At 38.8% G+C, this 27,775-nt stretch overlaps 2 protein-coding genes across 6 annotated transcripts in view; one reads left to right on the forward strand and one right to left on the reverse strand.

The window, feature by feature from the left end:
- LOC133545389 (gastrula zinc finger protein XlCGF57.1-like) overlaps positions 1 to 27,775 on the forward strand; it is a 262,634-nt gene that overhangs the window by 210,574 nt on the left and 24,285 nt on the right. For 3 of the 5 annotated variants that reach the window (XM_061890900.1, XM_061890902.1, XM_061890905.1), the window contains one exon: positions 20,983 to 21,201. The exons of 1 other annotated variant lie outside the window; for it this stretch is intronic. In XM_061890900.1, the coding sequence (XP_061746884.1) occupies positions 20,983 to 21,201 (219 nt within the window). Of the gene's footprint in view, positions 1 to 10,923; positions 11,509 to 20,982; positions 21,202 to 27,775 lie in introns of those variants that run through there. One more of the 5 variants, XM_061890903.1, reaches the window with a different exon arrangement.
- On the reverse strand, positions 429 to 11,455 carry LOC133545479 (oocyte zinc finger protein XlCOF7.1-like). Its single transcript, XM_061891118.1, has 2 exons — positions 10,445 to 11,455; positions 429 to 2,687 (listed from the first exon to the last, which is right to left on the reverse strand). The coding sequence occupies exon 2, from the start codon at positions 2,635 to 2,637 to the stop codon at positions 1,507 to 1,509; it is 1,131 nt and encodes a 376-aa protein (XP_061747102.1). The 5' UTR covers positions 2,638 to 2,687; positions 10,445 to 11,455; the 3' UTR covers positions 429 to 1,506.

Below are 27,775 nucleotides of genomic sequence, written 5' to 3' on the forward strand. Positions count from 1 at the left end.
TATTAAAATGAGAAACAAATGCATCTTTGAAAAGCAAAGGTTTGAAAAAGGCATTTGGTCACTGATGCACTTATTGAGTGATAAGAGTATTTTATTATTTGAAGATTTCATTAAGTACGACCTGCAAATAAAAAAAATACATCAACATTTAAAAAGGCTTTCATTCAAAATATTCTAATTACTGCATATCATCTTTTTTAAATTATTTTCTATTTCTTATTTGCCGTATTTTGTCTGGAAAGAAAACATACTCATGATTTGAAAGTTTCCATTCTTCCTAAGGCAAAGTATAGTTTTAGAAAAAAAAAAAGATGTAATCGATCACTTAAAATATTTTTTAGGATGTTGTTTTGCAATTGAAGACAACACTTGTTCATTTTGTGATAGGGAAACAAAATAAACAGTATGCAAAGTAAATCTTTGTGGGATGATGTACAATATTGGCTTTTGCCTGGCACTCCAAACTTTGACTGATATTGATGTTGTTTTGGGATGTTAAAAAAAAAAAAACAGAAAAAATGTTTCAAACAGAATATTGGATTTATTTGATATATACACAAATTCGTAAAAACAAAACCTTCCATCCATAAAAAACATTCCATTTTCTCTCACTTTTATATTGCATAAAGGTCTGGGGACATACATATAAAACAATCACAACACAATCATCATAATACAGAGTAATGAAGATAATTAATAAAATGGATTTTAGAGACCCAACAAATGATTCATAAAGTCACACATTTTAGAATTGCAAAAAAGACAACTGTTCAAATGATGTATAAAGTAAATAATAATATGCTTCCTGAAGTGGTCCAGAAGATGTTTCAGATGTGAACCAGTAAATACGTATGTCATGTAAAGGTGCTAATCTATGAGATTATTAGCAATTAAAAATACAAATATGTAATACTTCAATTTTTCATATGAATAAGTATAACATTGTATAATGAAAAAAAAAAAATATATATAGGTTGATTGGCAACACTAAATTGGCCCTAGTGTGTGAATGTGAGTGTGAATGTTGTCTGTCTATCTGTGTTGGCCCTGCGATGAGGTGGCGACTTGTCCAGGGTGTACGCCGCCTTCCGCCCGATTGTAGCTGAGATAGGCGCCAGCGCCCATGCGAACCCAAAAAGGGAATAAGCGGTAGGAAATGGATGGATGGATATATACATATATATATATATATATATATATATATATATATATATATATATATATACACACACATAAAATGTTTATTGCATGTAAAATATGTCTCGTACTGTTTACTCTCACCTTTTTACACAAATGATTGTCCATTTTTTAATAAAAGTACACAATTTTGCATATTAATGCATGTGCTTGACTGAAAAAAGCACTAATATAAAATATCTAATCCATAAATGTAGAAGCATATTGAAAAGACTGTTACACCAACAACAATGTCACACATGTTATATGTGCTGATGTTGTTGAAAGTCAAAATTAAAGTCTTGACAGTTTATTTAAAATCCTGCAGTTTCATTTGCTGCTGCTGTTCTCACCAGCACACGTGTGTTTCTCACACTGGTACTTATAAGAGAATCTTTCAAAACACACACTGCAACTCAACGCTTTCTCTCCTGGGTGTCTTCTCATGTGTCTTATAAGGTTTGATTGGTCACAAAAGCTTTTGTTGCAGATTGAACAGGAAAATGATTTTTCACCAGTGTGTGTTCTCTTGTGTACATTCAAATGATGACTTTGTGTAAAACCTTTACCACAGATTGAACAGGAAAAAGGTTTTTCACCAGTGTGTGTTCTCATGTGCACTTTCAAATGTTGACTTTGTACAAAATATTTACTACAGATTGAACAGGAATGTGATTTTTCACCAGTGTGTGTTCTTTTGTGTCTTGTCAAATTCTGACCTTCTGTAAAACCTTTACCACATATTGAACAGATGAAAGGTTTTTCTCCAGTGTGTATTCTCATGTGTCTTTTCAAATTTTGACGTTGTCCAAAACCTTTGTTGCATACTGAGCAGATAAAAGGTTTTTCTCCAGTGTGTGTTCTCATGTGTTTTTTCAGATGACTATGGTATTTAAAGGTTTTGTCACAGTGAGAACATTTGAAGTGAGTGTTGTCAGTGTGACATGTCTTATCATCTTTAGAGTCTTCATCATCAGTGTCAGGAGAGTGTGACGTTGTGTCCTCACTATCTGATAGTGGAGCTAAGAGCTTGTCTGCTTGTGATCCTCCACAGTGGTCTCCATCAGCTTCTGTTGTCATGTGTTGTGTTGAGCTGCTGCTTGGAGGCTCCCCCCCTCCCCTCTCCTCACTTTCGCCTTTGACCTCATCATCTTCACTCTTCACGGGGACACCAGTCACTGGGAACTCCTCCAGTCCTTCAATATGCTCTCCCTCCTGACTGATGCTGTGTTCCACCTCCTCTTCTTTAATGTTCAAAGTCTGTGGCGCCTCCTCTTCCTTTTTAAAGTGGGGGGTCAGTGGTTCCTTCTTGTTCCATTTAATGTTGGAGGTCAGTGGGTCCTTCACTTTCTTTATAAAGTGTGGGGTCTCTGGCACCTCCTCTTCGTCTTTGAAGTGGGGAGTGAGTGGGTCTTTGTCTTCCTCTTTCAAGTAAGAGGGCTGTGGTTCCTCCTTCACCATTCTGAAGTTCCACTCCTGTTGCTCAGAGAGAAGATGTTCCTCACAGACGTCTGCAAGACACATTACAATGACTTTTATTAGAAATAAAAAGGACTTTTCCTAATTAGTTTTTTTCAACTCTGAAGTGGCATGCAAGAAAAAGGCTGAGCCCACACAAACCCTCATGGTAGCACAAGACATTCTTCTATCTTTCCTGGGCGGGCGCACACACACACCCACGCACGCACGCACGCGCGCGCACACGCACACACGCACTCACACACACACACACACACACACACACACACACACACACACACACACACGCGCACACACACACACACACACACACACCTAACATAGCACCCTCTCCATTTTTTAAGAGTTTCAACAATGAAGAGGCGTTGTATAGTTCACATACATGATCTTGATAAATAAAGTAAATTAGATATATAGAGATGACATAGACACATCTTTCATATATTTTCCTTTTCGACCCATATTCGATTGAATGCACTACAAAGACAACATTTTTGATGTTCGAACTCATAAACTTTATTTTTTTTTTGCAAATAATAATTAACTTAGAATTTCATGGCTGCAACACGTGCCAAAGTAGTTGGGAAAGGGCATGTTCACCACTGTGTTGCCTCACCTTTTCTTTTAACAACACTCAATAAACGTTTGGGAACTGAGGAAACTAATTGTTGAAGCTCTGAAAGTGGCATTCTTTCCCATTCATGTTTTATGTAGAACTTTAGTCGTTTAGTCGTTCTCTGCTGTTGTATTTTACGCTTCATAATGCGCCACACATTTTCGATGGGAGACATGTCTGGACTGCAGGTGGGCCAGGAAAGTACCTGCAACTCTCTTACTATGAAGCCATGCTGTTGTAACACGTGGCTTGGCATTGTCTTGCTGAAATAAGCAGGGGCGTCCATGATAACGTTGCTTGGATGACAACATTTGTTGCTCCAAAACCTGTATGCACCATTCAGCATTAATCGTGCCTTCACAGATGTGTAAGTTACCCATGCCTTGGGCACTAATACACCCCCATACCATCACAGATGCTGGCTTTTGAACTTTGCGCCTATAACAATCCGGATGGTTATTTTTCTCTTTGTTCCGGAGGACACCACGTCCACAGTTTCCAAATATAATTTGGAATGTGGACTCGTCACACTACAGAACACTTTTCCACTTTGCATCAGTCCATCTTAGATGAGCTCGGGCCCAGCGAAGCCGGCGGCGTTCCTGGGTGTTGTTGATAAATGGCTTTCGCTTTGCATAGTAGAGTTTTAACTTGCACTTACAGATGTAGCGACCAACTGTAGTTACTGACAGCTGTTTTCCGAAGTGTTCCTGAGCCTATGTGGTGATAACCTTTACACACTGATGTCGGTTTTTGATGCAGTACCGCCTGAGTGGTCAAAGGTTCGTAATATCATCGCTTACGTGCAGTGATTTCTCCAGATTCTCTGAACCTTTTGATGATTTTACGGACCGTAGATGGTCAAAATTCCTAAATTCCTTGCAATAGCTCGTTGAGAAATGTTGTTCTAAAACTGTTCGACAATTTGCATGAAAAATTGGTGATCCTCGCCCAATCCTTGTTTTTAAATTACTTAGCATTTCATGGAAACTGCTTTTATACCCAATCATGGCACCCACTTGTTCCCAATTAGCCTGCACACCTGTGGGATGTTCCAAATAAGTGTTTGATGAGCATTCCCCAACTTTAGCAGTATTTATTGCCACCTTTCCCAACTTCTTTGTCACGTGTTGCTGGCATCAAATTTAAAAGTTAATGATCTTTGTAGCATATTCAACTGAATATGGGTTGAAAATTATTTGCAAATCATTGTATTCTGTTTATATTTACATCTAACACAATTTTCCAACTCATATGGAAACGGGGTTTGTACATAGTCATCTTTAATGGATTGATTGGTCAAATCATACTGTCAGTGACCTACTGATCATTTTGATTGATGGGTTTTTGGCTATTTGACAGAGAGTGGGTCCTATATTGTCTTATGGCCCCCAACTATGGAACAACCTGGACTGCAGAGACTGTTGATATTTTTTAAAAGGGCTAAGGACACACCTTTTTAATAAGGCTTTTTATTCATCATGTTTAACTCATGATCTTTTATTATTCATTGTGTTGTTTTCAATCTTAATTTTTAATATCACTTCTATTAATCGTTCAATGTGATGCTTTTATCAACGTATTATTGTATTATTTGTATTTTATTTTTTTGCATTCACTTTGTCATATGCGTCATACATTTTTTTGAGATTAAGGCATTAAATTTGATTTTGTGTTTACAAAAACTTGTGTTCACTTCCTGTTCTCAAAGTATTTATAATAAACTCCATAAGTAATAACATTAAACATGAATAAATAATAATGCGGGAATTAAGATTTATTTCATATGGTGAGATGAATAAGAGTATCTAGAAAATGAATGGATGGATGAAGTAAATTGAGAATGTTTATCATGGTTCTTCTCCGTTCTACTTTGTAAACACTAAGTTTTAAGAGTTTCTTGAAGGGGATCATACTAGTACATTGTTTGATTTATTTGCTTAATCCATTCCATCATTTAATTCCACATACTGATATACTGAATAGAATAAAAAGTACTTTATTAATCCCTGGGGGAAATTCAGCAGCTCATAAGTGTTGTACGTGCGTACAAATGTTTTAAATTACATTTTTCTCTAAGATTATATTTCTCCTCTTTTGTTGAGAAAATGTTTTCTATCTTGTGTAGCAGATTGTAGTTTGCTATGTGGATCATTTTAGCTGTTTGCAAATTCACTATGTCATGGAATTTCAGTATTTTCGATTCAATTAATAAAGGGTTTGAATGTTCTCTAACTCCAACATGATGTATTATTATAACTGATCTTTTTTGTTACACGGTTAATGAATGACGTGTACTTTTGTAGTTCTTTCCCCACAATTCTGCACAGTAACTCAGATATGGTAACACTGGCAAGCAGTAAATGATATGAAGTAATTATTGGTCTAGAACATGTTTTGCTTTATTCATTATTTCCGTGTTTCTTGCCACTTTATGTTGTATAGTTTTTATATGAGATTTGCAGTTAATTTTTTCATCATTAAACCTAGAAATGTGAATACATTTACGCTTTCAATTTATATTCCATTTATTTGTATTTGTGTTTGACTTTCAATAAAAACCACCACAGTTGAAATATTAGCTGTGTTTTGTTTGTTTATGAACTCTTTAATCTGTTATTGAACAGTTTTTTCAATGATTATAGAAAATTGCAGAAGCAAAGAAACAGGTCTATAATTTGTAAATTGGTGTTTTTCTCCTTCCATCCATTGTCTACCGCTTGTCCCTTTTGGGGTCGCGGGGGATGCTGGAGCCTATCTCAGCTGCATTCGGGCGGTAGGCGGGGTACACCCTGGACAAGTCGCCACCTCATCGCAGGTGGGTAAAGTGCCCAAGGACACAACGGAGTGACTAGGATGGCAGAAGCGGGGATCGAACCTGGAACCCTCAGGTTGCTGGCACGGCCGCTCTACCACCCGGGTTATACCGCCCCAAGGGAGGAAGCTGGATTCCCTATTCTTATAAATGGGTGCAACTTTCTATATTCCATTTCATTTGGAAATTTGCCCGTTTGAGATAATAGGTTACAGATAAACATTAATGGTCCTCAGATCTCTTAAATAACCATTTTATTGTTTCCATATCGAATCCATTACTATCGATTGAAGTCTTAGATTTAATTATTTTCACATTTTTACTAGTTTCATCCTTTGTCACATTATCGAGGAACATTGAGTTGGGATTTTTATCTATGGTGTCGTTATAGTCCTCAGTTGAAACTGGGTCCAGAATCATCTCCTCCAATTTTGGTCCAATGTTTACAAAATAATTATTGAAACTTTCAAGTATTTCCTTCATGTTGTCATTATTTTTTGTTTCCATCTGAGAAGTATTGGGGGTAATCCCTCTTAGTGCCATTTTTAATAAAGCTATTGAGGATGCCTCTCGTTGCTCTCAAATCGATTTTGTTTCTGTCTAATAACTGACTGTAATCTTATTTTCTAAATGTTCTCAGTATGCTAGTTAGCTTGTTTTGATAATCTTTGTACTTATTTTCTGCCTCTGTAGCTATTTGAGTGATAGATTTTCTATATAATGTATTCTCATTACAAGCATTTTTTAGTCTTTTTGTCATCCATTATAGATTGTCCTCACTCTGCTTTCTACTGAGTAGTTTCCATGGAAATTGTTTGTCATAAAGTATTATGAACGTGTTGAAGAAATGTTCATAATTTCCATTGAACACACTGTCCCAATTCTGCTTTTCCAGCTAATTTTTAAAGCAATCATCCTTTTCTCTGTGCCGAGTCTTCGAAATTTATTTTTGTCTTCCATGTTTTTCTTCTTGTAGTTTCCATCATATATTGTGAAAACTGGCAGAAGATGACTAATGTCGGTTATAAGTAGACCACTTGTAGTGTTGTTATCAAAATCATTGGTAAAAATATGACCAATAAGCGTGGCACAGTGTCCTATGATTCTGCTTGGCTTTGTGATTTTAGGAATATAAACTGATGCTGTACTTTGTATCGATGAAGTCATCAATGGACTTTTGCTTGTTAGGGTTCAATAAGTCAATATTAAAGTCACCACAAAAGAACATTATTTTTTTACCACTGTTCATGTAATTTGCCTTGATCCAATCTTCAAATGTTTCTATACTTGACTTAGCTGATCTACATAAACAATTGATCAATATGTTTTTGCTTTTTTCCTGACATATTTCAATGGTTGTACATCATACAAAACACAAAATCAGTGAAGTTGTCACGTTTTGTAAATAGTAAATAAAAAAAGAGTACAATGACTTGGAAATCCTTTTCAACCTATATTCAACTGAATAGACTGCAAAGACAAAATACTTAACATTTGAACTGGAAAACTTATTTTTTTCAAATATTAACTCATTTGAAATTTGATGCCTGCAACATGTTACTTAAAAGCTCGCACACGTGGCAAAAAAGACTGAGAAAGTTGAGGAATGATCATCAAACACTTATTTGGAACATCCTACAGGTGAACAGGCTAATTGGGAACAGATGGGTGCCATTGTTGGGTATAAAAGCAGCTTCCATGAAATGTTCAGTCATTCACAAACAAGGATGGGGGCGACGGTCACCACTTTGTGAAAAAATGTGTGAGCAAATTGTCGAACAGTTTAAGAACAACATTTCTCAAAAAGCTGTTGGAAGGAAATTAGGGATTTCAAAATCTGCGGTCCGTAATATCAAAAGATTCAGAGAATCTGGCAAAATCACTGCACAAAAGATATTACATGCCTCCAATCCATCAGGCGGTACTGCATCAAAAAGCGACATCAGTGTGTAAAAGATATCACCACATGGGCTCAGGAACACTTCAGGAACACTGTCAGTAACTACAGTTGGTCGCTACATCTGTAAGTGAAAGTTAAAATTTTACTATGCAGAGCCAAAACCATTTAACAACAACACCCAGAAACTCCGGCGGCTTTGCTGGGCCCGAGCTCGTCTAGGATTGACTGATGCGAAGTGGAAAAATGTTTTGTGGTCAGACGAGTCCACATTTCAAATTGTTTTTGGAAACTGTGGACGTCGTGTCCTCCGGACCAAAGAGGAAAAGAACCATCCAGATTGTTCTAGGTGCAAAGTTCAGAAGCCAGCATCTTTGATGGTATGGGGGTGTGTTAGTACCCAATATATGGGTAACTTACACATCTGTGAAGGCACCCTTAATGCTGAAAGGTACATACAGGTTTTGGAGCAACAAATGTTGCCATCCAAGCAATGCTATGATGGACGCCCCTGCTTATTTCAGCAAGACAATGCCTACCCACGTGGTACAACAGCATGGCTTCATAGTAAAAGAGTGCGGGTACTAGATTAGCCTGCCTGTAGTCCAGAGCTGTTTCCCATTGAAAATGTGTGGTGCAATATGAAGCCTAAAATACCACAACAGAGACCCCGGACTGTTGAACAACTTAAGCAGTACATCAAGCAAGAATAGAAAAGAATCCCACCTGCAAAACTTAAACAATCGGTCTCATCAGTTCCCAAACGTTTACTGAGTGTTGTTAAAAGCAAAGGCCATGTAACACAGTGGTAAAAAGGCCCCTGTGACAACTTTTTTGCAATGTGTTGCTGCCATTAAATTCTAAGTTAATAACTATTTGCAAAAAAAAAAAAAGATTCTCAGTGGGAACATTAAATATATTGTCTTTGCAGTCTAATGAATTGAATATAAGTTGAAAAGGATTTGTAAATCATTGTATTCTCTTTTTACTATCTTATTATTTATATTGTATTATATTGGTCATCTGTATAATAAAAACTATTTTTAATGATGTGAGAGAAAACATTTATAAATGGATATATATAATTTTCCAAATCTTGTTTTTTGTGATCTTTGTTGCAGAACTTTTTCAGTTCCATATTTTTTTGTTCAACAATCTAGTTATTCTCCGGTGTGGAAGACTCAAATGTGGCATTTTTCCTCAAATCGTCAGTACTTTGTTTTTATTTTATTATTGTCAATAAGGCTGTGTGTGTGTGTGTGTGTGTGTGTGTGTGTGTGTGTGTGTGTGTGTGTGTGTGTGTGTGTGTGTGTGTGTGTGTGTGTGTGTGTGTGTGTGTGTTTCCTTCTCTTCTTCTTTTTGGCAAAACTAAGGAGAGAAAGTTGAAGAGAAATCTATTTCAAGCTACTGTATTTTCCGAACTATAGGGCGCACCGGAATATAAGGCACACTGCCGATGAGAGGGTCTAGCCAAGTTTTTTTCATACAAAAGGTCCACCGGATTATAAAGCGCATTAAAGGGGTCATATTATTATGTTTTTTCTAAATCGCTTCAGGGTGCGCCGTTTTGTAGGCGGTCTTATTTATGTGGCTCACCTTCGACAGCGTCTTCTCCCCGTCATCTTTGTTGCAGCGGTGTAGCGTGCAAGGATGGGGGTGGAAGAAGTGTCAAAAGATGGCGCTAACTGTTTTAATGACATTCAGACTTTACTTAAATCCATTGCAATTGTGTGCGCAAAATATCCATCCATCCATCCATTTTCTACCGCTTATTTCCCTTGTGTGCGCAAATATATTATTGATTATTTTTTATTTTTACTTTTGTAGCTGTATGTAGAAACGGCACTACTGGAGTGGCAGCTGGATTCATCAGCTCTGCTCTTTAAATGTCTTTAATGTCCTTTGTGTTCTTTGATGTTTCCCGCTTACAAACATGTTTATGTGTGCTATGTCTATGAGGGTTTTTTTCCCCCTTGGCCTCACTTTGGACCCCCTCCCCAGGAGCCCAGTCTTAGACGGAATATTTTATTTTTATATTGCTCACCTAGTTTCTTGTACGAAAAACATTTGTGCTTGTCTTACATAGAGATATTGAATGATTACAACACTTTAAAAAGTGCAGTTCCCCTTAACATTAGAAAATAGAACAAACATATTTCATGTAACAAGAACATGAATGCGGTTATTTTGTCCTATTAACTATCTGCATAAAGTGATGAGACTTGAATTGAAGTTTAACAATTAATTGTACAAATGAACTGGGATATGTAACTCATCTCTACGGGTAGTTAAATTCGACAAAACACCGACAACCACGTGGTGGCAAGACCACGTTGCAAGTACCTGACAAAATGCATCATGCTCACAAGACAACACAACTTCTTATACACAATATATTAAAGAATAGTGTAATAATGAAATATAAAGTTAGTAAATATGTGAGAGTAAGAAGTAAACAAACCTGTCCTGTGTAACACAACTTGATGATGTTTCTTATAATAAAAATCCAGGAATTGATGTTGTCGCTCCTTCTCCTCTTTTGTTGGACAAAGTTCTGCCTCCTACTTTGCTATCGTTTTTTCGCATATTTTCACACGTTTTACAACACTTTACTCTCACACTTCATCTCTACCTAGCGATGTGTGCGAACAAGCTAAGCTAACTAACGAGCTAAGCTAACTAACAAGCAAAGATAGCACCAGAAGCGGCACAGTGCTTCTGGCGCTTCGAGACGACTTTATCCTTAAATAAAGAAATCAAATATGTATTTTATACGACCTAAATATTGCAAAGTGGATAAGAAATAGTAAGCCTGACTTATTAGCGTCCTGTGTTTTTTTTCTTCGTCAAAGTGCTTTCACGACAGTTAGCACTGCCTTGTAACGTCAAGTGTGGTAACTGTCGTGAAAGCATCCATCCATCCATTTTCTACCGCTTATTCTCTTTCGGGGTCGCGGGGGGCGCTGGCGCCTATCTCAGCTACACTCGGGCGGAAGGCAGGGTACACCCTGGACAAGTCGCCACCTCATCGCAGGTCGTGAAAGCAATTCGACGGTAAAAGAGGTGCGCAGGACGCTAATAAGTCAGTCTTATTATTTGTTCTCCAGTTTAAAAATATTTACGTCGTAAAAAATACATATTTGATTCTTTATTTAAGGACAACATCGTCTCGAAGCGCTAGAAGCACTGTGCCGCTTCTCGTGCTATCTTTGCTTGTTAGTTAGCTTAGCTCGCAAGTTAGCTTAGCTTGTTAGCTGCTAACAAAGAGACACAGAAGTTATCAACACATCGCTAAGTAGAGATCAAGTGTGAGAGTAAAGTGTTGTGATTGTGTGAAAATGTCTACATTACAAATGTTGAGAGCGTTGGTGGATCGGCGACTAACTGCTGCCGTTGAAGAAATATTTGTAGTGTTAGACAGAACGATAGCAGAATACGAGGCGGAACTTTCGAGAACAAAGGAGGAAAACAATCAACTACTGGACGCTCTTTTCACGAAACACCAAGTTGTGTTACACAGAACAGGTTTGTTGACTTCTTACTCTCACTTGTTTACTAACACTATATTTGATTAATAACAAGAACATGACATTTGAAATATATAATATAATCACAATGACCAGTGGTGGAACAAGTCAGAGCTGGGCCGGGGGACGGGCCCCATAATGGGGCCCCCTAAACCCAAATAATAAAAGTAATTCTAACATCATTTTACAACATACACATGCCTCTCTGGGTTTACCACCAACAATCCTTAACAAGGTTTTAAAAATTTTGCCAGCCATTTTTGCTGAAATTTGCATTTTCCCGACATGTATTGATTTTCTCACTTTCACCACAGCATCAGCCCGTTCACAGGATGTACAAAAATTATCAAAGGTGGTCTGATTTTTTTATTTCTTATTTTGCCTACCATTCACAATCCTTATGTAAGACAATAATGTTTTTATTTTTTATGCATTCTGTCGCAAACAAACGTTAGTAAAATCTTAACTATCCTAATTCTAACATTGAAGTCAATGGGAGCAACTCTATTCTGCTCACTAAGCCTCCTAAATAAGAATTAGTTGATCAATATAATATACCCTAGAAGTTATTTTTTAAATGATATATCTTTAAAACATGCTGTATAAATGCATATTCTCTGGAAATATTTCTTATAATAGCCACAAACTGGAGGATATATTTTTAAGTAGGATAACATAATAGTTAAAAGTTTTTATGGAATTTTCCAGGGTGTACACAGCCTCCTGCCCCCCTGTTACCCCAAAAGGGACAAGTGGTAGAAAACTGATGGATGGATGGAAAAAGACACATCATAGAATGATATTTATATCCTTGAAATGCATGAAAGAAAAACTTGAGCAATTGAAACATGTGGAATAGATTGTGTTTTACACCCTCTGTTGTTTAAAAAGGGTACAGTTAGGGCTGAACCATTATGGCAAAAATAATGACCATTATTTCGATTGATATTGTAATCACGATTAATTACACAATTATTCATATATTTGAAAGCACCAGTATTTATTTTATTACCAATACTCAACTTTAAATATAGTTTAAAAAAACATATATGATTTAGTAACAAATAAACCACAAGTAAAACATTAGTAAAAATAAATGTAAATAACAATGGCAATATAAAAAACAATACAATTTAGTTTTATGTTTTAATTGTTTTACTTCCATTTTTTTTACCTTTTACACTTATTTTGTTACTACCATTTAAGTGTGGGTTTTTTAGGGCCAAATAAAAATGTATACACTGTTTGTTAACTAAATGCAGAATCTCTCACATTTATTGGTGCAATATATCTTTGGACAATTTTGACCCCGTACTTTGGATCAAAGCATAATAATTGTGTAAATGCATCAATACGTTCATTATGCTTGTGTGAGGTGCTTTTTTTGAAACCTCTTTTTGTTAATGCAGTCAGACCTATTATTGTGAACGTGGAAGAGTGCTGCTGATGCTGGTTAAAACAAAAAGCAGAGAGAGCGAGAAAGAGACTGAAGTTACCACTACATGGATGATGTCGTTCACAACAACACAAGCAGATGAGATGTGTTGTGGGTTTATGGATTTTCCTTGCCAGCTTTAGCTTTGTAGTTTAGACGCTATTTCGAATGACCGCCTCAAGGTCGGGACGGTTGCGTGTTTCATAATAACGTTACTAGTCGTTGTGACATGTAGAGGACGAGGAGGTTTATTGCCGTTGTGGGGGAGTTTTCTGTGTCAACGTACCTTCGACTTATCCGTACACCCACCGGAGTGACGCCACGCTTTCTCCGCCGTGTGTTTGAGGAGCCTGCAAAAGACCTGCACATACATGTAACAATCATGTTCAATCACCAATACAGTTTGGTATAAACCTAAAAAAAAACTCAACACAACCATACAGGATAAAGGTTGGCTTTTGCGCCACTAGCTTAATGCTAACATACAATGGACGACCACAATGATAGGCTAACAAAAATTTGCATTGCCATCATTTTAAACTTTTACAAAGGTTTAACAAATAAGATTTTAGTTCATATACATTTTAGTTCAATTCGAAGTGTTCCAACTTCAAAATATTCAGCCTGTTCAGGAACTGTGTGCTCCCTTTAAAAACGTATTTAAAAATATTCCCAAATTTCCTAGAATCACAGTTTCAAAGGACATTTTCCCCATTCAAAATTAATTATCCATTCTTCAAACTTCCAAAATTCCCACATTTTAAACCTATTCAAACCATTCCACCTTCAACACATACAATTCATCCTGTAAATTCAAACAACCATTTTTCCACATTCAACAAATTTCCAGGAATTTCTGTTATTTTCTAACGTTATTTCCATCCATCCATTTTCTACCGCTTATTCCCTTTGAGGTCGCAGGGGACGCAGGTGCCTATCTCAGCTACAATCGGGCGGAAGGCGGGGTACACCCTGGACAAGTCGTCATCTTATCGCAGGGCCAACACAGATAGACAGACAACATTCACACTCACATTCACACACTAGGGCTAATTTAGTGTTGCCAATCAACCTATCCCCAGGTGCATGTCTTTGGAAGTGGGAGGAAGCCGGAGTACCCGGAGGGAACCCACGCAGTCACTGGGAGAACATGCAAACTCCACACAGAAATATCCCGAACCTGGGATTGAACCCAGGACTACTCAGGACGTTCGTATTGTGAGGCAGACGCACTAACCCCTCTCGCACCGTGCTGCCCAGAGAAAATACAATTGATAAGAATTGTCTAATTTTGGAGTTTCAAATCTGTAATATTGTGTCCATCCACCAAAAGCCCAGATAGGTTAGAAAATAATTCCGAAAAAGATGATATGCTGTATTTGAAATATTTTGAACGAAAGCCTTTATAATTTATTTATATATTTTCCTCTATTTGCAGGTCGTACTTTATGAAATCTTACAATTTTATATTTATTTTATCACTCAATAAGTGCATCAGCGACCAGATGCCTTTTTCAAACCATTAGGGTTGCCAACACCCAGACTTTGAAATAAGGGACATCTCGTGGGCGGTTGGAACATTTTTGGTGACCCTTATAAAATTTGGGTGTCCCCTATTTCAATCCGGGCCTGAAAAAATGCTTAGAAAATGCTTTAAAAATGCCGAAATGCTTTAAAAATCACTTTTACACGTCCACTAGACCACTGTTGCACTTGCTGTAAGTCCTATTCATACCATAATCACAAGAAAATTGTATTTTTCAACCATACATTTATTTTTTTCAAAATGTGCAAAACATAAGGGGGGAAAAAACAAATTGGGATGGGTGCTGGATCAAAAAAGGAACACTTACAAGAAAAAGAAAGAAAGAAAGGTCCGCACACACCGCCACAGCAGTGTGAAAAAGAGCGCTTCCTCGAAACGTCATACTTAAATTTAATACATCCTGATTAATGTAAAATGTGCAAAACAGAACATTTGCAATTTCTTCAAAAACATTTGCCATTAAACAGCTGGCACACAAGGACCAAACAGAAAGGTTGATAATATGGATGTTAAAAATGTCCATGTGAATGTCCATATAAGATGAAAGTCAATGCCTGTAAATGTTCTTCATGGAGTGTTAGGGCCAGGGGACATATTAGGAGTATGCTAGAAGCACAGCCTGTGGTGAAAAAAAATTAATAATAAAATTTTAAAAAATGTGTGTATATATATATATATATATATATATATATATATACATATATATATGGCTTCACGGTTTAGTGCGTCTGCCTCACTATACGAAGGTCCTGCAGTCCTGGGTTCAATCCCAGGCTCGTGATCTTTCTGTGTGGCGTTTGCATGTTCTCCCCGTGAATGCGTGGGTTCCCTCCGGGTACTCCGGCTTCCTCCCACTTCCAAAAACATGCACCTGGGATAGGTTGATTGGCAACACTAAATTGGCCCTAGTGTGTGAATGTGAGTGTGAATGTTGTCTGTCTATCTGTGTTGGCCCTGCGATGAGGTGGCGACTTGTCCAGGGTGTACCCCGCCTTCCGCCCGATTGTAGCTGAGATAGGCGCCAGCGCCCCCCGCGACCCCAAAAGGGAATAAGCGGTAGAAAATGGATGGATGGATATATATATATATATATATATATATATATATATATATATAAATTATATTTTTTTCATTTTATTTATTTATTTATTTTTTCTCAACCTTTTTTCAGTGATGTACCCCCTGTGAACATTTTTTTAATTCAAGTACCCCCTAATCAGAGCAAAGCATTTTTGGTTGGAAAAAAAGAGATAAAGAAGTAAAATACAGCACTATGTCAACAGTTTCTGATTTATTAAATTGTATAACTGCAAAATATTGCTCATTTGTAGTGGTCTTTCTTGAACTATTTGGAAAAAAAGATAAAAATAACTAAAAACTTGTTGAAAAATAAACAAGTGATTCAATTATAAATAAAGATTTCTACACATAGAAGTAATCATCAACTTAAAGTGCCCTCTTTGAGAATTGTAATAGAGATCCATCTGGATTCATGAACTTAATTCTAATAATTTCTTCCCCATAAAAAAGAAATCTTTAACATCAATATTTATGGAACATGTCCACAAAAAAATCCAGCTGTCAATACAGCTAGATTTGCACTATTGCATTTCTTTTCACGATTTATGAACTTACATTTATATTTTGTTGAAGTATTATTCGATAAATATATTTTACAAATGATTTTTGAATTGTAGCTATTTTTAGAATATTTTCAAAAAATCTCCCATACCCGTTGGCATACCTTCAAGCACCCCCAGGGGTACGCATACCCCCATTTGCGAGCCACTGGGTTAGGGTGTGTGTATATATATATATATATATATATATATATATATATATATATATATATATATATATATATATATATATATATATATATGTGTATATACATATATATATATATATATATATATATATATATATATGTATATATATACATCCATCCATCCATCATCTTCCGCTTATCCGAGGTCAGGTCGCGGGGGCAGCAGCCTAAGCAGGGAAGCCCAGACTTCCCTCTCCCCAGCCACTTCGTCTAGCTCTTCCCGGGGGATCCCGAGGCGTTCCTAGGCCAGCCGGGAGACATAGTTTTCCCAACATGTCCTGGGTCTTCCCCGTGGCCTCCTACCGGTTGGACGTGCCCTAAACACCTCCCTAGGGAGGCATTCGGGTGGCATCCTGACCAGATGCCCGAATCACCTCATCTGGCTCCTCTCGATGTGGAGGAGCAGCGGCCTTACTTTGAGCTCCTCCCGGATGGCAGAGCTTGTCACCCTATCTCTAAAGGTTAGCCCCGCCACACGGCGGAGGAAACTCATTTCGGCCGCTTGTACCCGTGATCTTATCCTTTCGGTCATGACCCAAAGCTCATGACCATAGGTGAGGATGGGAACGTAGATGACCGGTAAATTGAGAGCTTTGCCTTCCGGCTCAGCTCCCTGTTCACCACAACGGATCGGTACAATGTCCGCATTACTGAAGACGCCGCACCTTTCCGCCTGTCGATCTCACGATCCACTCTTGCCCCACTCGTGAACAAGACTCCTAGGTACTTTAACTCCTCCATTTGGGGCAGGGTCTCCTCCCCAACCTGGAGATGGCACTCCACCCTTTTCCAGGCGAGAACCATGGACTCGGACTTAGAGGTGCTGATTCTCATTCCGGTCGCTTCACACTCGGCTGCGAACCGATCCAGTGAGAGCTGAAGATTGCGGCCAGATGAAGCCATCAGGACCACATCATCTGCAAAAAGCAGAGACCTAATCCCGCGTCCACCAAACCGGAACCCCTCAACGCCTTGACTGCGCCTAGAAATTCTGTCCATAAAAGTTATGAACAGAATGGGGGACAAAGGACAGCCTTGGTGGAGTCCAACCCTCACTGGAAATGTGTCTGACTTACTGCCGGCAATGCGGAAAAAGTTCTGACACTGATTGTACAGGGAGCGCACCGCCACAATCAGACAGTCCGATACCCCATACTTTCTGAGCACTCGCCACAGGACTTCCCGAGGGACACGGTCGAATGCCTTCTCTAAGTCCACAAAGCACATGTAGACTGGTTGGGCAAACTCCCATCCACCCTCAAGAACCCTGCCGAGAGTATAGAACTGGCCCACAGTTCCACGACCAGGACGAAAACCACACTGTTCCTCCTGGATCCGAGGTTCGACTATCCGGCGTAGCCTCCTCTCCAGTACACCTGAGTAAACCTTACCGGGAAGGCTGAGGAGTGTGATCCCACGATAGTTGGAACACACCCTCTGGTCCCCCTTCTTAAAGAGAGGGACCACCATCCAGGTCTTCCAATCCAGAGGTACCGCCCCCGATGTCCACGCGATGCTGCAGAGTCTTGTCAACCAAGACAGCCCCACAGCATCCAGAGCCTTATGGAACTCCGGGCGGATCTCATCCTCCCCTGGGGCCTTGCCACCAAGGAGGATTTTAACTACCTCGGCAACCTCAGCCCCAGAAAAAGAAGAGTCCGCCACAGATTCCCCAGGCACTGCTTCCTCATAGGAAGACGTGTTGGTGGGATTAAGAAGGTCTCCAAAGTATTCCTTCCACCTATCCACAACATCCGCAGTTGAGATGAGCAGAACACCATGCGCACCATACACGGTGTTTACAGTGTACTGCTTCCCCTTCCTGAGGCGGCGGGTGGTGGTCCAGAATCGCTTCGAAGCTGTCCGGAAGTCTTTTTCCATGGCTTCCCCGAACTCCTCCCATGTGAAGCTGCACGCCACTTGGCCTGTTGGTAACTGTCCACATATATATATATACATATATTCTTTCTCCAGAGAAACTTTCTGCTGCTCTTCCTGCGGCTACAAAGAGCGGTCCTAGTGCCCTCCATGTACCCCAACCGCCATTGAACAAAAAAAGAACGACAAAGCCAACTTGGAAGTTGTCCATTGAAAGGTTGATAGCGCGACTTCCTGTACTGTAGAATGTAGTATGGACCATAGGACAGGACGAAGAAGTCCCGTTAAGAAGCTGTGGAGGCCTAAGATGCTCTACTAGTCTGCTGGAAATCCAAAGAAGACGAAGGAGTAAAAAGCAAAATGGCGTTTGACAGAGAAGGCCTAAACGTGGCCACTGGCCATTATTGTTTCTCTATTTGTATTTAGTGCATACATGTACGCATATATGTCGTGTAGTAGATGAAACATTGTTAGTCATTGTTTGTATCCGGATACATTAGTCTGAGCGCACTTTATCGCCTCTTGTGCTAGTTAGCTTAGCTTGTTAGCTGCTAACAAAGAGACGCGGACGTTATCAACACATCGCTAAGTAGAGATCAAATGTGAGTGTAAAGTGTTGTGATTGTGTGAAAATGTGCGAAAGAACGATAGCAAAGTATGAGGAGGAACTTTATCCAACAAAAGAGCATAAGGAGCGACAACATCAACTGCTGGACGCTGTTTTTTTAAGAAACATCGAGTTGTGTTACACAGAACAGTTTTTTTTTACTTCTTACTCTCACATCTTTACTAACTTTATATTTCATTAATAACACTTTTCTTCAATAGGAAGATACTTTGTCCTGTAGGGATGATGCAATGCTTTGATTTAGATTCTTCATGCAAACGAGACAGTTTGAGGTTGATGTTCCTTTCAGTTTGTAACAATGTGTGATTGATTGATTGAAGGAGTTATGAGAAGTTTGCATAGGAAATGGTACACTTTCATCACGGTACACATTCAATGCTACAAGAAAGCCTGAGATGGTTTCAGTGGAAATATTTGTTCACTCACATATAACAAAGTAATATGTAGAAAGTAGCATTTAAAGTACACAAATACTGATAGAAAATAAAATTTAAAAATAGCAAAAGGCTTTTTCTTTTCCCAGTTACAACCTCAAATGTATTTTCAAAGCGGCTGTGAAGTAAGGGATTTATACTCCTTTATGACTATTGATAGGAAGTTTCACATTTTGGTGGTATAGCAGGCAATCGAATTAGAACCTTTTTTGGAGTGAAATCTGGGTCGAATGTGATGTTTACAACTACCTCTGCTGTTATAATGGTCAATATATTTTGAAGTATTTTGACGGGTACATGGGTATTTTAGTGGTATGGTGTATCTTGTACACTAGACCAACTACAAGAAGATGTACTCTGTCAGCAACCAAGAGCGTTCCCACGTTAAGGAAACGGTTGGCGGAAAGGGGAGCCTGAGATGGATGGTTGAGTAGAAGCCCAATCATTTTGTGTTGGGCCGTATGGAGTTTGGTTTTCAGGGCTTTTAAGGCGTCACGGTACCAAACATGAACTCCGTAGCCAAAGTGGGGATAAATGAGTGCTTGTGTTAGAGTCTTTAGTGTATACATTTTTTTACCTACCAGTGGGGTGATCCTACTAGGTAAGAACTAGGGTATACCGGTGTTAGTATAGTACCGCGATACTAATGCATCATATTCGGTACTATACTGCCTCTAAAATTAGTACTTCTATGATTACATCAATATGTTTTGGCATCACAACATGTTATTTTGTTGTTTAAAATTTATATTTTGTTTATAAACTCAGGAAATATGTCCTCGGACACATTAGGACTTTGAATATGACCAATGTACCATGTACTAACCCACGTTAGTCAAGGTTTTAAAAATGGGTGTATCCTTTTGGGACATATCTGTGATCCAGTCCCCAAGAAGATTTAAACCTGTATCAACATGTTTACACAAAACTCACACAGTCACCAAATACATTTTATACTGTAATCAAATCTAATTAGTTATAATTTCACTTCCTGATTCCGACTTACATGCAACAATAAGTAAAAGTAAACATGTATTTCCAATAAGCAAAGTAGTCAACACCTGATTAATTAAAAGGACATAAAGGTGACTGACTTTCTTTCAGTGTGTCGTGGATGGTCTCCAATTCCTAAAGAAGAATTGTTGATGGAGATTCTCTATAAAACACCACAGAGTAAAACAAAACCAACACATAGTAAAACATGTTTTTGGTAAAAAGTTCCTTTTGTCCTAGCCAACAAAATGACCACAAAAAAGTATTCTGCATGATGACAAAACATGAATGTTTTTTGAAGTGATTTAGGAATTACAATTGTTTTATTTCCATGATGTTGAAGTTATGGTAATGACTCTGTAATTAAAAGATGATTGTTAAGTTTAAAGATAAAGTTTAGGTGTCACAGACCGTATACACAATCAAATATTTACACACTTTACAGCAGTGAGTGTAAAGTTAAGAATCCCTCAATCAATGTTGCCTTGAACTTTTAAAAAACTTTTCAAATTGCCTCCCATCAAATTTCCAAGTCTGTTTTTGTACTCACTTTTGAATTAATTGTAGTGACTGGAACAAGAGGAGGTATTTCCTGCGTTTTTATTGGTTGTTTTGCTACACACTTTTAACACAACAGAAAAAAGAACATAAATAATGTCATTGTGTTAACAGTGTCAGTCCAAAATTATTTTAATTTTGTCTTTATCTTATTTACTTATTTACCCAACAGACGTCCAGCAGCCCCCCCACATTAAAGAGGAAAAGGAGGATCCACAGCCCCCCCACATTAAAGAGGAAGAGGAGGTTGTTTGGATCACTCAGGAGGGAGAGTGTCTTTTAGGGCAAGAGGAGGCTGATCTCAGCAAGTTTCCACTGACTGTTGTCTCTGTGAAGACTGAAGAGCATGAAGACAAACCAGCTGAGTCCTCACAGCTTCATCACAGTCCAAGTAAGCACAACATCCACATATCATTTTATTCTCAGGTCATTCAATCCATCACAACTGGACTCATCACTTTGTCCTAGAAGACGCCTGTCCTCTCATCCAAGTAGGCTTATCAGTTCATGCTCATAAACTTAAAGTCTTAAATCTAATCATTTGAATTTGGAGGGGAACTGTACTTTTTAGGGGAATTTTTTCTATCGTTCACAATTGTTGTAAAAGACATGACAATGGATATATATATTTTTTAATCATATTCTAACTCATAAATGTAAATGAAAGTCCACTTGCAAAGGAGCCAATGGGAGGTCCTCTGTAAACACCCAAAAGGCGCCAACAATTCTCCATTTGCATTTTGTGTCTTGAATACCAACCAAGTACTAGTGATATTGTTATTATAAGTGCTAACACAGACAAACTATTTATTGCTTGTGTGCCTATGTTGACATCACCGGCTGGTGAGCTCCTTACTTGCCTTGATGCTGGTGAAAGATTATTCCCAATCATGAATCATGCCTCTCACCTGGATAGTAGAAGGATGAGGACGTACTCCGACAAGTTGGTACAGTTTGACAGCCAATTTAGACCCGGCAATAGTGAACGACACAAAAAGATGCTTGGCTTCACCCCCCTTTTCCGTGCGACGATTATGAATCATTGTTTATCTAAATGGGAATATAACTATATTCTATCAGTCTGCGTCATAGTGACAGCAGACCTTGTACAGTATATCATGTTTTATTATGTTTGTTGGCTCTCATGAAGTCTGCAGTGTGTTATATTCAGTGATGTTAAAAAAAACAGTGAAGGTCGTGATGTGTTTTTAAAATGTACCTGTTTCTAAATGACATATATACCTACTGCATGTAGATAAAACCTTAATGATCCTTTTTAAATTATTTGTGGGCAGAATAGTGCGACTCTAATAGCCTCTATTGTAAGCAGACTTTTGATCGCATTTATTTATTATTTAGAATGCGTAAAAAAGAAAAACATGTGTTCTTGATAGGTAAAATTTAAAAAAAAGTGTGGTTCCCTTTTAAGGAGCATCAATTTTGTTCAAAGTCCTCATATCAGCTGGTAATTGATACAGTCCCCCATATAGCTGCTGGGGGATATGCCTGTTATATGATGCTTTAATTTTGGGCCTTTTAGAAACAGTATCTCTTCGTCCATCTGTGTCAAGGAGGTGAAATTAGGTCTGAAAACCTTTTGACAAGTTGACTTCATGTTCGTTAGGACCTTTCAAAGTGTAGAATACCATCCGCCTTAAACAGAATATTCTACTTTGAAAGTAAACTGGATCATTTATTTTGTGTTTATGCATGACTTCTTGTACCACACGAGCAGATTTTAGCTGAATTGAACAACCTTGTTGTGTCGACTACTAAATATAGAAGCGAGGCGGTGGAAACTGACACAAAAAAACGGGACGAGTCTGTCACTGTGGCGCCGCCGTTCCACATCCAGTGGATATCTCCGGTTACACTTACAAGCGTTGCTTGGCGAGATAAAACAAAGAAACCATACTTCGGGTTGAAGGAAATATACTGTCAACCCACAGACCTCGCAGTGAGCAAACTCGACCACCAGATGGCGTCATAGATTAACGCCTACCACCTGTGAAATCTAATCACCTGCCAGGTGTGTCTCGCCGTCAGCACATGCTCCGCCCCTGCCCGATGGTGCTCGTCCTCAGTGCCATGGACAGCGGCGGTGACTTTTCCTGCTGCAAGCAGCGCTGACCACAGCTCCCCTCGCAGGGACAATACAATTTCTTAACTCCACATGGTTAAAAAAGCCAGAATTAGCCAGAAAGCTAGTTTTCATCTCTAGTCCCCTGGCCAGGATGTGAAAACAAGGAAGTCAAATTACAATTTCACAGAAAGGGAATAGATTAAAAAAAAAAAGCACACAATACATATACAATATAATAGAAAATAAAATGCAACATCACCACATAACATTTTTAATCAAAACAGGCTCATCTTTTAGTGCTGGCAGCTGTAAATAAGCCACATTGTCCATCTGTTTCCGAAGGCCCTGTAAGTTGTGACCATCAGTAACTGACATTAAAAAGCAGGGGGCGCTGGAGCCTATCCTAGTTGCACTCAGGCAGAAGGGAATTTATGGCAATATAGATTTTAGGCCATATTGCTCATCCCTCATAAAGTGTTCTTCTTTTCCTGTGAATAATGTTGTAAAGAGCAGTGTGTTTGTTTTCAGGCCAATTCACATAATAACTTGTTATTTTAACTACATGTAAATGTACTGAATGCTTCATGTGACTGAGCAAATCTGGACATTTCTCAAGCATGTTTGTCATTTTTTCTCCTGCAGACGTCTGTAAAGAACAACTTCTGCCTGAAAAACAGGAGTGTACCTTCAGGATGGTGAAGGGGGATCCATCGAAGAAGAAAACCAGGCTCCACAGACCCTCTGGTGTCTCCTTTTCCTCTTTGACACAGAGGCTTCCCTGTAAAAAGGAAGAGGAAGACTCACTGACTCCCCACATTAAAAGGGAAGAGGAGGAACACAGCATCAGTCAGGAGGGAGATCATCTAAAAGAACTGGTGGAGTTCCCAGTGATTGGTGTCACTGTGAGGAGTGAATATGATGAGGTCAAAGGTGAAAGTGAGGAGAAGAGAGAGGCGGAGCCTCCAAACAGCAGCTCAACACAACACATGACAACAGAAGCTGATGGAGACCACTGTGGAGGATCACAAGCAGACAAGCTCTTAGCTCCACTATCAGATAGTGAGGACACAACGTCACACTCTCCTGACACTGATGATGAAGACTCTAAAGATGATAAGACATGTCACACTAAAAAAACTCACTTGAAATGTTCTCACTGTGACACAACATTCAAATACCATTGTCGTCTGAAAAGACACATGAGAATACACACTGGTGAAAAACATTATTCTTGTTCAATTTGTGGCTTATCTTTTACAAGGAAGGAACATTTGAAAGTCCACATGAGAACACACACTGGAGAAAAACGATTTGCCTGTTCAATCTGTGGTAAAGGTTTTTTAGAAAATAACAATATGAAAGTACACATGAGAACACACACTGGTGAAAAACCTTTTCTCTGTTCAATCTGTGGTAAAGGTTTTACAGAAAGTCAGAATTTGACAAGACACATGAGAGCACACAGTGGAGAAAAACCTTTTTCTTGTTTAACCTGTGGCTTATCTTTTACAAGGAAGGAACATTTGAAAGTGCACATGAGAACACACACTAGTGTAAAACCTTTTTCCTGTTGAACCTGTGGTAAAGGTTTTACACTAAATCAGTGTTTGAAAAGACACAAAAGAACACACACTGGTGAAAAATCACATTCCTGTTCAATCTGCAACAGAAGCTTTTGTGAATGATCAAACTTTGTAGTACACATGAGAATACACCTGGGAGAGAAAGTGTTGAGTTGCAGAGTGTGTGGTGAAAGATTCTCTTATAAGTACCAGTGTTTGTCTTGTTTGTTGTATTGATAGTATATGTAAAACCAGTGTTTAAAGGCCTACTGAAATGAGAATTATTTTTTTTAATGGGGACAGCAGGTCCATTCTATGTGAAATACTTGATCATTTTGCGATATTGCCATATTTTTGCTGAAAGGATTTAGTAGAGAACATCGACGATAAAGTTCACAACTTTAGGTCACTAATGAAAAAGCCTTGCCTTTACCGGAAGTAGCAGACAATGTGTGCGTGACGTCACGGGTTGTAGGGCTCCTCACATCCTCACATTGTTTACAATCATAGCCAGCAGCAGCTAGAGCTATTCGGACCGAGAAAGCGATAATTTCCCCATTAATTTGAGCGAGGATGAAAGATTTGTGGATGAGGAAATTTAGAGTGAAGGCCTAGAAGAAAAAAAAAGGTGGAGGCAGTGAGAGTGATTCAGATGTTTTTAGACACATTTACTAGAATAATTCTGGGAAATTCCTTATCTGCCTATTGTGTTGCTAGTGTTTTAGTGAGTTAAATAGTACTTTAAAGTCGGAGGGGTGTGGCCACGGGTGTGTTGACGCCAGAATCTCTGAGAGAAGTCACGTCAGCTACAGGAGGACGCTGGCTCCGCTGATCTCCGGTAAGAGGCGACTTATTTCCACAATTTTCTCACCAAAAACTGCCGGTTGACATGTAGTCGGGATCCATTTTCGCTTGATCGCTCTGATCCATAGTAAAACTTCACCTCCGGGATTTTTAAACAAGGAAACACCGTGTGTTTGTGTGGCTAAAGGCTAAAAGCTTCGCACCTCCATCTTTTTACTTTGATTTCTCCATTATTAATTAAACAAATTGCAAAAGATTCAGCAACACAGATGTCCAAAATACTGTGTAATTGCGCGATGAAAAGAGACGACTTTAGCCGTAAGTGGTGCTGGGCTAATATGTCCCCTCCAAAAAATAACGTCACAAACACGCGTCATCATTTAAATTTAAAATTGTAATTTAGTAAACTAAACTGGTCGTATTGGCATGTGTTGCAATGTTAATATTTCATCATTGATATATAAACTATCAGACTTCGTGGTCGGTAGTAATGGGTTTCAGTAGGCCTTTAAGTTCACTTTGGAATTCATTAGTGAGGTGCACTTCCTCCTTTAGACAGCGGGAGGCAGCATTGCCTAGTTTACAGTAATGTCCATGTTAACAGGAGACAACAAGGAGTTCCTTTCAAGTCTTCTTTAAGCTAGTTCAGTGACGATTGCAAACGTGTTCATCTGCTCGAATCTCATGCCAAACAAAGTATCATCGGTATGTATCGTTGAGTAGTATGTTAATATTTGATTGAGCCGTATTATTTGTTGGTTGTGATGTAATTTGGGACGTATTATGGCCAAAAGTCAGTCATGATAATTTTCGCAATTCATTACAGTGAAGTGAATGTTAGCATAGTAAGCTAGTTTGCTGTAGAGCTCTTAAATTATATATTTTGTGGCATTTATTTATCCATTTAAGTTCAATACACAGCATAATTCATGTTTTATTTTAGCATGCTTGTGTGTAAGTGACTGTGTGTGCATGTCTGTAATGTAAGCATCCTTTCTGCTTGTATGCTTTCAGTTTTACCCTTTTTACGGTCAATAAACCTGTGGACTAGAAGACGTTTTTCAGAGTGTTTGTACCAGAACAGGTGTTAGAGTAAAGCCAAGATATTTCTACATATCGAGAGCGGCACAGTAAAACGATGTCTTTAACGCAGAAGATACACAAGAACAAATGATGGATTGCACAGAAAGCTCAATACGGACAAAATCTACCACTTCACGTTCTTCAACGAGGTCACAAGCTTGCGCCCCCGAGGCTGCAGCTGCCAGAGCACGCGCAAAAGCAGAGGCAGCAAAAGTGCGTCTGTCTTTTGCACAAAAAGAAATGACACTCAAAGTTGAAAAAGCCCAACTGGACATGGAAAAAGCACAACTAGAAGCTAAGATGGACATGCTCTTACTGGAGCAGGACGCAGCAGCTGCACTCGCCAAAGCGGAGGTCTTGGAAGCAGCTCCTATCTTCACATCAAGCAGTTGTTTGAACATTCAGTTGACACATTAGAGCGCATAAAGGAATACATAGCCACTCGGGCCCAAGAGAAAAGTCCAATAAAACTTGAATCACCACACAATCAGCCATCATCATGGAATGAAACACAAGATTATAAACCACCAGATGTGAACTGCATTCAACACCCACATTTCCAGACATAGCACAATGAACACAGAGTTGGCTTTGTTTCTACCATACAACAAAGGATGACACCTTGACAGCCAGAAGTCACATCAGTCACCAGTCCATCTTCAAACAACATACGAGACAATCACCAAGATTACAAGTCAAACTACAATTCTCCTTTGCATCCATGGTCCAGCCATACACCTTGTCAACCTGTCTCCGATCAAGGGAATGTGGCAGACTTTGCAAGATATCTAGCTCACCGTGAGCTAATTACAACGAGCCTGATAAAGTTCAGCGACCAGCCATTCAGTTACAGGGCATGGAAACAGTCCTTTGTGAACACAGTCAGAGGCCTCAACATAACGTCCAGTGAAGAAATGGATTTGTTGGTCACGTGGCTAAGGAAGGAGTCAGCTGAGCATGCAAAACGCATCAGGGCTGTCCATGTCAACTCTCCAGACAGAGGCCTAAAAGGGATATGGGACAGACTGGAAACCTGTTACGGCGCACCCAAAATGGTGGAGGATTCACTGTTCAAATGGATCCACAGCTTCCCTAAAATCATCAACAGAGACTATTCAAAGCTCCATGAGTTGAGTGATTTTCTCATAGAATTGGAGGTAGCCAAGGAAGATGGAGACCTGCCTCGCCTTGCATATTTGGACACAGCGCGTGGGATAAACCCATTAGTTCAAAAGTTACCATTCAACCTTCAAGAAAAGTGGCTCAACGTTGGCACAAAATACAAATAACATCACAATGTGACATTTCCCCCCTTTGAAGTTTTTGTTGACTTCATTGGAAAACAAGCTTTGATTAGGAAAGACCCAGCCTTCAAGTTTACAGTTCAAATTGTCACCTCAAAAGCAGACAGAGTCCAATAGAAGCAGATCCAA

Source organism: Nerophis ophidion, linkage group LG28 (genome assembly GCF_033978795.1).
Source record: "Nerophis ophidion isolate RoL-2023_Sa linkage group LG28, RoL_Noph_v1.0, whole genome shotgun sequence".
Lineage (NCBI taxonomy): Eukaryota > Metazoa > Chordata > Actinopteri > Syngnathiformes > Syngnathidae > Nerophis > Nerophis ophidion.

Bases quoted from the DNA above. Each gene is read 5' to 3' on its own strand.
- LOC133545479 (XM_061891118.1), bottom strand. From the start codon at position 2,637: ATGGTGAAGGAGGAACCACAGCCCTCTTACTTGAAAGAGGAAGACAAA.